This window comes from Lycium ferocissimum, chromosome 2 (genome assembly GCF_029784015.1).
Source record: "Lycium ferocissimum isolate CSIRO_LF1 chromosome 2, AGI_CSIRO_Lferr_CH_V1, whole genome shotgun sequence".
Lineage (NCBI taxonomy): Eukaryota > Viridiplantae > Streptophyta > Magnoliopsida > Solanales > Solanaceae > Lycium > Lycium ferocissimum.
The window spans coordinates 10,518,048-10,528,889 of NC_081343.1; the positions used below are offsets into that span (position 1 = coordinate 10,518,048).

Here is a 10,842-nt window from a genome sequence, read left to right on the forward strand (position 1 = left end):
CTCGCATAGATAGGACCCGATTACCTCAAAACTCTCATAAGTGATGTCTTAGAATGTAACATGTGTAAATTACGTACGCCACCTCATTTGACTCGAGGTGGGCCCACTGTTCCCGGATTTTCTTTATTGTTCCGTTATCAAACGATAGGTGTTGTAACTACACTAATGAGAATATTTCTATGATGACAATGATAACGATGATGTAAAGAAGAGTATATGTCTATGATAAGTATGATAAGAATGATCCCATGACTAAGAGCCTTAAGTTAAGAACCCAACGCTAATATGAAAGTGTTAAACTAGTTCTTGGTCTTTAATTTTATTCCTCGGTTATGATACTATTTTCTAAGCATTTCAAGCATATGAACTAACGTTTATGATGTCCATGGGTTCGTTTCATGTTTCAATATTGTTTTTCGTTGATATGTACATGAATATGGGGACATGGGGGAAGGGATATATGTGGGGAATGGGAAGGGAAACATGTTTCATTGCCACCTGGTCAGCTGGCTTATCATCCCGGACGCGGGATATATGGGCGAGCCGAGGTATTTCGACGCTATGTGGGCGAGCCGACGTTGTTCGGTGCTATGACATGACATGACATGATATGATATGACATAATATGATATGATATGACACAATATGCTATGATATGATATGACACACTATGCTATGACATGATACGCTATGCTATGATATGATACGCTATGATATGATATGATACGCTACGCTATGATATGATACACTGTGATATGATATGACACGCTATGATATGATAAGACATGATATGATATGATATGATATAACATGATATGATACAAGGTCTACTTTCAATGTATATGGAAAAGAAATGTTTTTTTTTTCTAAAAAGGAAAGACAAGCATGCATGGTATCCAGCCAAAGAGGCATTCGCGTGTACAGGTTATCCTTTTACCTCATCACACGTTCTATGATCCCAGGGTATTCATACATACGTTTCTGTTGTATTGTTTTTCATGCCTTACATACTCAGCACATTGCTCGCATCGACCCTCTTCTTCGGGGTCGCGTTCATGCCGCGTGTGTACACCTGTGCGAGCCGAAGACATTAGCAGAAGGTGATCCAGCGGGATTGGCTAGCTCCATTTTCTCCGGAGTGCTGCCGAGTCAGTGTATACGTGTGCTATGGTAGATGATTATGTTAGAGACTTTGCAGACAGAGTCATGTATATAAGATGTCCGTGTGAGCGGCTCTATAAGCCGTCGTATTGTTATACATGATATTGCAGATTTTGTACGGTCGCAAGTTATGCTGATTTGAAAGATATAAAATATGTTCGTTTTTCGATTTTTTTTTATTATGCATTCATGAACTGGTTAAGGGCCCATTATGACTACGAGTACTATGACAGTCAGAGGGTTCGCTCGGCCCTAAGTAGGGGTCGGGTGCCCATCACACCCTATCGGAAATTGGGGTGTGACATCTCCTCTCTCCCTTTGTAAAAAGCATTCTTGTTTCTTCTAAATTCATGATTGAGAGGCAAGAATTGGCAGTTACAATCAAACCAAGTAACTTTCCTTCCATATTTCAAGCTAAAAGCTTTGGATTGTTCCATGCAAATTGAGCATGCTAATTTACCCGCTGTACTCCACCCTGATAGCATGCCATAAGCAGGAAAATCATTAATTGTCCACATCAATGCTGCTCGCATAAGAAAATTTTTCTTCTTGGACACATCATAAGTTAGTATGCCATCCTTCCATAATTGTTTCAGCTCATCTATTAACGGTTGAAGATACACATCAATTTTCTTCTTGGGATTATGAGGACCTGGAATGATCAATGTTAAGAACATATATGGGGCTGTCATACACATATCAGGAGGAAGATTGTAGGGAGTAACGATCACTGGCCAATAGGAGTATGGTGATGCTGACTGGCTATAAGGAGTAAAGCCGTCAGCACAAAGACCAGCCTAACATTCCTAGGCTCTACAACAAAGTCTGGATAAGTTCGATCGAAATGTTTCCATGCTTCTCCATCCGAAGGGTGGCACAACACACCTTCTTCCCTACGATTTTCATAGTGCCACCTCATGTGCTCTGCAGATCTCATTGAAGCATATAGTCGTTGAAGCCTAGTAATAAGTGGCAGATAATGCATTGTCTTGTGTGGAACCTTTTTGCTATCCTTCTTGTGCACACATTCTTTATAACGGGGTTCTTTACAAAACTTACATTCTGTCATATCTTTATCAGCCTTGTAATACAACATACATCCATTAACACAACAATCAATTTTTTGACTAGTTAGACCAAGTCCTGACACCAGCTTCTTTGCCTGATAGTAATCACGAGGTATCTTATTATCTGGATGACTTGTATCCTTCATTAATTGGGCCATTGAATTAAAAAAAACACGGGACATATTGTTTTCATATTTAATACTCATCATTTTAACTACCACAGATGACTCCGAATATTTACATCCAGGCCATAAGGTTTCCTGAGCTGAATTCAACAATTTGTAAAATCTAGTAGCATCCATATTCGGAGACTCTTCTACATTGGGTTCAACCTGATGCCTAAACTCTACACCAGCAGCATTATAAATCATACCTTGATATCTATTTACGTGTTCATAGTCGTCCCCTAGAATGTTACTTTGACTGCTGGAAGGCATGTCAAAGCTATACCCTTGATGACTACTTGAAGCACTATAGACATGTTCATTCAAATTAATGGAAGGCGCTTTCTCTCTATGTGATGTCCAATACCAATATCGTGGTGTGAACCCTTTTTGAAAAAGATGCACACTAACTTCATCGGGTATCAAGTGCTTCTTATTTTTACAAAGCTTACAAGGACACCTTATGACTTTTTCGGACAAGTACTTTTGTTGACTACAAGCAAATCTAATAAACTCATCCACGCCACTTATAAATTCATCTGTATATGCCACTCGACCAGGAAGAAGTCTATTCTCCATCCATTTTCGATGCTCGGGTATTTTCATTTTCTAGACCAGAAGATAAACATATTTAAACACATAAATAATGACAAACATATTTAAACACATAAATAATGACATTTAGACAATAGAAATAAGGAATCAGTAACTTCTGAAAATTCTGGGCTATCCTAAAAGCTCCAGTTAGGAAAATCAAATCCTTTTAAGTTAAATGTTTTCAGAAAATTATTTGGCTTACAACATCAACACACATGGGTCTATTACTGAATATCATTTGAGAAGATTCCTCTTTTGTTCATTGGCTAATATTTTGTCGATTCCTTATTTAAAAAGAAGCTTTCGCACGCTAGTTGATATCTCAAACAAGAAGTGATATAGAACATACACTACGTTAAAAAATAGTTATACCTCAAAACTAATGTATTCTACAGGAATGATTGAAAGATTTATTCGCTACTAGCTTCTCAAGAAAAAAAAAATCTCACTAAATAGATGTAGAAACCAACCACAACCTTTTTACTTAGTTATATCAAAGCTTGTGACATTTGATTGTGGTTAAATAATTTTTTTATAAGGTAAGACTTTATTAAAAAGAAGTATCAAGTAAACGCTGCAGCAAGTACATTAAATCTACACTAAATCACATCAAATCGCTCTAAAATCCAACAAGTCTAGCCTGAAAATTAAAAATAAAATTTTCACTCTTCAAGTTATACATATGCTGGGAGTTTCTTGTTGTCACAACCCAACCGGAGGGCCGCGACGGGCACCCGGTGCTAACCCACCCGGGCTCCTCTTAACATACTTTCACATCGCATCTAGGTGAGCCACATAGCTAAATCATACTTTCATTCATCATTCATATTAATCCCATTGGGGAACAACACATCTATATCATCATTAGCAACTATGCCCATATCAATGTACATGAGCCGACGAGGCTAACAAAAATAATATCCCAAAATATAGGTCGACAAGGCCGAACACATCTAACCATATACACATGTCTACGAGCCTCTAAGAGGAATACGTCATATCATATAGGCGAGACAGGACCCCGCCATGCCCATAAATATGTACACAAAAGAATCTATACCAAAAGCTGCAGCTCCGAATGAAATGCAGCTCCGCTATATAGTCCCTGAGAAATATAGCTATGGATCAAGCCTGTCTCCCGGCCACCCGCGGCATGACGCAGCGTCCACAAACAAAAGAACGTCGCATGAAAAATGTACTGAGTATGTAAAGCATGATCAACATCAATATGAAAGCATAATAGACAACATATGAAATGGCATAGGATGGGAGATAATAGTATCATCGTCATAGCACTTACTTGCTTTTCATAGGGATATTCCATTTCTATTACATATCCGTGTACATAAATCCATATCTGTACCCGTACTCATTTACATATCCATTTTCGTATTCGTAGTCATATTTTCATTCATACTCATATTCATATGATATACATTGCATATACATAGTCTTTACATAGCATTTACATATACTTAACATACTCGTACTCATATTGATGTCATATACATAGCATTTATATAGCATACCCGACCACGAAGGTTCGGTGTCTCACATACCTGGCCCTACTAAGGCTTAGTGTCATAGATACCTGGCCCTACCAAGGCTCAGTGTCATACATACCTGGCCCTACCAAGGCTCAGGGTTATCCGTACCCAACTGCAATGGTGCGCGCGTATCATCATATATAGATATATACATATTCACTATATTCTACCTGGCCATATAAGCTCGGGGCTTCATAATAGCCATACATAGGCACATATACATATAAGCATCTTTAGCATTATTACTATCGTCTTTCATTACATCTATCCTTAAAGGATTACTCGTCATATAAGGAACTTAGTACAATCGTATCATATCGAGAATCATAAGCTTAGTAGCTTTTAGAGATAGGATCATTGAAGAATATCATAGGTTCATAGAAGAATAGATGTTTGGCCAAAGAACCATGCCTTATGAAAGAAGGGTTAGCCTTACATACCTTTTCGTTCAACTATTCTATCATTTGAACGTTCTTCTTCAATGCTCACGTTTCTACCTTCATTAGAGTGCATACTAACATTAGAGAATCTATAGCTTAGCATTGATGACTAAAGCTAGAGAAAATTGGACAGCATCTCCTTTATTTATACGACTTCCTCCATATCATATATCAACTCCCAAACATCAATAATAACATTCACAACATCATCGCAATAGCCTTTATTTACCTACATTATCCTTACTTCTAAATTCACTTCCAATCACCCATATTCATGGTCATATCACACGATTACGTTCATTCATATACAATGTCGATTCCATGTTCTCAATATCATTTATAACATGATTATAATCATAATGTATTAAGAATCATAACTAAATCCAAACATTTACTCATAAGTGACACTATTCCCACACTCATGACCCATTTCTATATCCTTTTGCAATCCAAGTGTTTCAACTTTCAAATACCTTAAACAACATGGAAATGTCATAAAACTTACCTTAGACGGTGTAGGAATGAACCTTGGGTACAAACACCTCACTTGAGCAAAACTCTAGTTTCACTTTCACTTGGATTCTTGTCTTGGATGAACTTTAATGGGTTTCTTATGCTTGATTCACTTGGTTTGATGAAGTTGAACACTAATTTCTCTTGAAATCTTATGGGAGAAGTGTAGAGAAATATTCTAGAGAGAAGTGGAGTAAGTGGAAATGAAATGAAATAAGACTTGAATCCCTTATTAATAACACAATTCAGCCCCGACCAACTTCTACGGACCAACATATGGTCCATATAATTTATACTGACCGAATGTCTGGCCGTAGGTTTGGCCCAGAGAGGGGTCCCAATCTGGGCTGAAAGTACGGCTGAACATACGGTCCGTATGTTTTATACGGCCAGTATGTTTGGCCGTATAATGCCCAATATATCCGAACTCGTCCTCGTCGACTCGTTTGATCTCCAATCCTTATGGAACCTTCTTGACACTTGTTTATCACCTCATTAACAATCTAAGGGATGTTATAAATTTTCACCAAAGCATCGTTAAATCATCATTAACTTGTTACGCGTAAATCTCTCCCGATACTTATCGTATGCCTTGCCCTCTCTTGGCAAACTTTCTCGTCTAACATTGAATGTCTTTACAATCTCACTTAGGGCCATCAAATGTCATTCTTTACCAATTGAAATACCGTATACTTCGTGTCCATTGTTAGTCTATTCACTGTACATCAACGGAAAACTTTTCGAGGTGTAACACTTGTTTAATCAAAGCAAAATTATAACATTCAATTAAAAAGTCTAAAGTGAAGAGGTGGGTTTTTAATCAAAACATCACAAAGCTATTCCAGTAACCCATTTACATTAAACAATTTTTGAAATCCAAGAAATGTAATAGTTAAAACCCAAAATTCCACTATATTCACCATATTCAGTGGTGTGAGCAAGTCCAATTTGGACTTGGATCACCTCTAATATAATCCAGAGAAGGAAAAATATAAGGAACCATTACAGAAAAAGAAGAGCATCAGATGTTAACTTACAAAACTAGATGAACACAACATCTCTATTAATCTAAAATATAAAACATTGTAGAGTTTGAGTTAACCTTTAAGCTGATCGACCTCTACGTACTTTGATGTTACACTGTGGGGGGTCTTCTTCCCTGTCCGCTTGGAGAACTGAAGGTCTGATGTGCTTCTAAAACTGAAGCATATTTCTTTGGGTGAAGGGTTTGGGTGTGATCGAGAAGGATGGTTACGGAGAAAAAGTTTTGTAAGTATTAATGAGATTTTAGCTCTTCGACCGAGAAGGTGGAAGGTCTGGCGGCATGTTTAGGAGGGAAACAATTTTAGCTCAACTTTTTTCTTTATATTTGGTTGTATTCTTATGCTATATGATACACTTCTTAGAACATTTTCATTTATATACCAGAAAATATTTTGAATTTTAAAATACAAAAGAAACTCAAATAATCTTGTAGGATTGTCTAGAAAAAAATATTTGAAAAAATTAAAGCATTCAATAATGATATTTACTTGAGAAATACATGAAAATAAATTATGGATAAAGGGTGTCTTTGGTACGACGGAAAATGTTTTCCCAGAAAATACTTTCTCGGAAAATAAGTGGTTTTCCTACTCATTTTCTTGTATTTAGTATGCAAATTGAAAAATGTCATTCATTTGCATATACACAAATCAAAACCAGTTTTGGTGGCGGAGAATACGAGTTGGGGGGTGGGGTAGGCCATGGGGAAGGGGGGGGGTTGGTGATAAGCCAAAAAAACTTATAAAATCTTTAAAAAAAAATGAATTTGGAGTGCAACTTTTGGTGGTGATGAGAACGGGTTGGGAGGTGGGGTAGGCTGCAGGGAAGGGGGCTGGGTCGGAGGTTGGTGTAATAAGCCAAAAAACATGTAAAAACTTTTTTTAAAAAAAATTAAATTTTTTACAGGGTGGTGGAGGTGGGGGTTGGTGTAATAAACAAAAAAAAAAACTTATAAAAACTTTTTTTGGAAGGTGGTAGGGTGGTGAGGCCGCGTGGCGGGGGATTTGGGGGGGGGGGGGGGGGGCGAAGATGGTGTAAAAAACTAAAAAAAAAAATTTGTTTAAATATTTTTTGGAGGGGGGTGGGTTGGGTGTTGGGGGGGAATCCGAAGGGGTGGTGGGGTGGGGTGTGAGGGGAAGGGTTTGGGTTTCTGTGTGTTGGGGGGGGGGGGGGGGGGGTTGGTTGTAATAAAACAAAAAAAAAAAACTTTCTAAAAAATCAAATTTTTTGGAGGGTGGTGGGGGACGGGGTAACAAACCAAAAAACAAATACTTGTAAATTTTTTTTTTAAAAAAATTAATTGTTTTGGAGGGTGCTAGGGGGGGGGGGGGGGGTCGGGATGGGGAGGAGTCCCGAGGGGTTGGTGAGGTGGGGTGTGGGGGAAGGAGGGTTGGGTTTCTGGGTGTGGGGATTTGGGGCATGCGTCGAGGGGGAGGGGAGGTGGGGTTGGGTTTATGGGTGTGGGGGGAGGGGGTTTGGGGCGTGCGGGGGGAATACGGTGGGGGGGGGGGGGGGGAGGGTTGGTTGAATTAAAAAAAAAAACTTATTAAAAAACTTTCTAAAAAAAATAATTTTTTTGGAGGGTGGTGGGGGGGGGGGGGGGGGTCGGCGGTGGGGATGGGGAGGAGTCGCGAGGGGGTGGTGGGGTGCGGTGTGGGGGAAGGCGTTGGGTTTTTGGGTGTGGGGATTTGGGGCGTGCGGCGGGGGAATACGGTGGGGAGGGGGGGGGTTGGTTGGGCGAACCAAGAAAAAAAAAAAACCTTATAAAAACTTTCTAAAAAAATCAATTTTTTGGAGGGTGGTGGGGGTGGTAGGGGGGGGGGGGTTGGTTTAATAAACCAAAAAAACAAATACTTGTAAAATTTTTTTAAAAAATATTAATTTTTTTGGAGGGTGGTGGGGTTTGTCGGGCGTGGGTGGGTGGGGGGTATAAAACCAAAAATAAAACTTTTAAAAACTTTAAAATTGTTTTTGGAGGGTGGGTTGGGTGTTGTGGGGGGGGGGGGTTAGGTTTGTGGGTGTGCGGTAGGGGTTTTGGGGCATGCTGGGGGTGGGTTGGGGAATGCTTTGATGTGTTTTTATTAATCTAAAAAATGTTTTCCCTCAAATTTTTATGAAAAACATTTTCTCTTATTTGGAGGTAAACATTTTCCAAGATCTTAAGTGCAACCAAATAGAGAAAATAGAAAAACATTTACCGGAAGCATTTCCCGTCATACCAAACACACCTAAGGTCGTGAAAGAAAATATTATTTAAACTATTTAGAAGATACGAAAAAATAAAATTCACAAGATAAGAAGTTCTATTTTAGTTAACCTGAATTTGACGATTGACGAACTTCCACAACGTGATGCAATTGTCTGCAAATTTACCTTTTTTATTCTTTGAAATACTTGAAAATATTTTATTTTTTAACCAATGAGTAATTCGATGTTTAAGTGAAATTTATCGTTAATATACCTTAACCAATCAGTAGTGACGAACCATGACTTATGGTGATTGCAATATAACATCCTCTATTTTCTAAAAGCTGGATAAAGCAATGTGTGATTGATGTCACCCAACATATCACCTTCACCTTATGTTAGCTTGACATAGTGAACGATTAGAAAAAGGAGTATATATATATGTAAAGTACTTGACTTCAGAGCGGGAAATCTTTCTACAAGTGAGTACCAAGTCAAATGTATTAAAAAAAAGGCTATGTATCTTTGCCAGGACAAAGAGGACTTTAAGACGGCCTCCTAGGAGACATTGGAGTAAATTTCTTAACTGGACATACCCCATTCACCATAACATTGTTTGCAACTTTGTTTACATTTGACATATCAACTTTCTCTTTCTAAGATCATCAATATAAATTTTAATGCTTAATTTAGTTTTATTTCATGTTTATTGTTCTTTGTTTCTACCATTTTCATGTTTTATGCTTAATTTGCTTTTATTTCATGTTGTTAGTGTCTTTTTACGTAATTGTTGAATTTTGAATATGCAATAATTAATTATCTCACTAACATATCTGAATGAATAGGGGAAAATATTCCAAAGAATATAAATTTAAAGATAAGTTTAATTTGAAAGAAAAATTTCCAACTATAAAATCATCACTAAAAAATCCACAAGTACTTCCCTAGGTAGTTTGCAGGTAACTCTCCAAGAAATAATACCTCAGGTCACATAATTCATTGGTAAATCTCCAAAGAAAAATATCCACAAATAAATAAATCCTCAGGTAATTTTCCAAGTCACAAAACCCTTACGTAAATTCTCAAGAAAAAAATTTCAATTAAATTCACAACAACAAAATTTGCAGGTCATTCCCCAGGGTCACAAAATCCCTAGGTAAATTCGCAGCTAATACCGAAACAATATAATTCCTAAAGTATCTTCCCAGGTAATAAAATTCTCAAGTATTTCCCCAGGTAAAATCGCACCAAAGCAATCCCCAAATATTTCCACAGGTAATATAATTCCCAGGTAATCCCTAAGAATAAATCCCTAGCTAAAATTGCACCAAGGGAATCCCCAGGTATTTTCCCATGTAATAAAATTCCCAAGTAAATCCCCATAAAAATATCCCTAGGTAAATTCGTAGGGCAGATTTCCTAGGGATTTTCATACGGATTGAGAAAGGGAAAAAAAATCATTTTTTTTATTCATTTACCTACGGATTTACCTGCAGATACTGTACCTGCCGAAAAATATCCCTAAGTAATTTCCCAGGTAAAATTTTGCGCGAAATGGCCAACCTTACCTGTGGATTTTACTGCGAATATATTTTTCGCAGGTAATATATTCCAAAATTTTAGAATTTACGAATTTCACAGGAAAATCCGCATGTATTTGCTGCGAAAAAATTCCCCAGGTAATATCCCCATGTAATTCACAGTTTTCTTGTAGTGGCAATGCAATAATATATGTAGGATGAATGCAATGCATATGCAGCTTTGTACAATATGTCCCGGATGGAATAACTCCACGTGTTTATGACCCATGGGGGACCCACAAAGTCCATGTACCACTCTCACAATCCCAGCAAAGACCTCGGGCATCGGACACTCAATCGTTCCCGGCAAGAAACCTTGGGCAACTTACACTCATCTCCCGTTTACGCTCTCCGGCAAAGACCTAAGAGGCTACACTCTCACTTATCATCATCAGTAACATAACCATGCATATATCAATGTGTCATAGAAATGCATAGGAATACAATGAAATGTAATATCAACAACCAATTCAACCCGAAACAGTACCACACATGGCGCACAAGTAATATCAATAGTAAGGCTACACAATAAGCCACAATGG

General features: G+C 37.9%; 1 protein-coding gene across 1 annotated transcript; it reads right to left on the reverse strand.

Moving 5' to 3' along the window:
• Positions 1-1,888: 1,888 nt before the first annotated feature.
• Positions 1,889-2,971, reverse strand: LOC132047411 (uncharacterized). Its single transcript, XM_059438459.1, has one exon. It carries the CDS (start codon positions 2,969-2,971, stop codon positions 1,889-1,891), a length of 1,083 nt encoding a protein of 360 aa, XP_059294442.1.
• Between the last annotated feature and the right edge of the window lie 7,871 nt (positions 2,972-10,842).

Excerpts from the sequence above, each read along its gene's own strand:
- LOC132047411 (XM_059438459.1), bottom strand. The coding sequence starts at position 2,971 with ATGGAGAATAGACTTCTTCCTGGTCGAGTGGCATATACAGATGAATTT.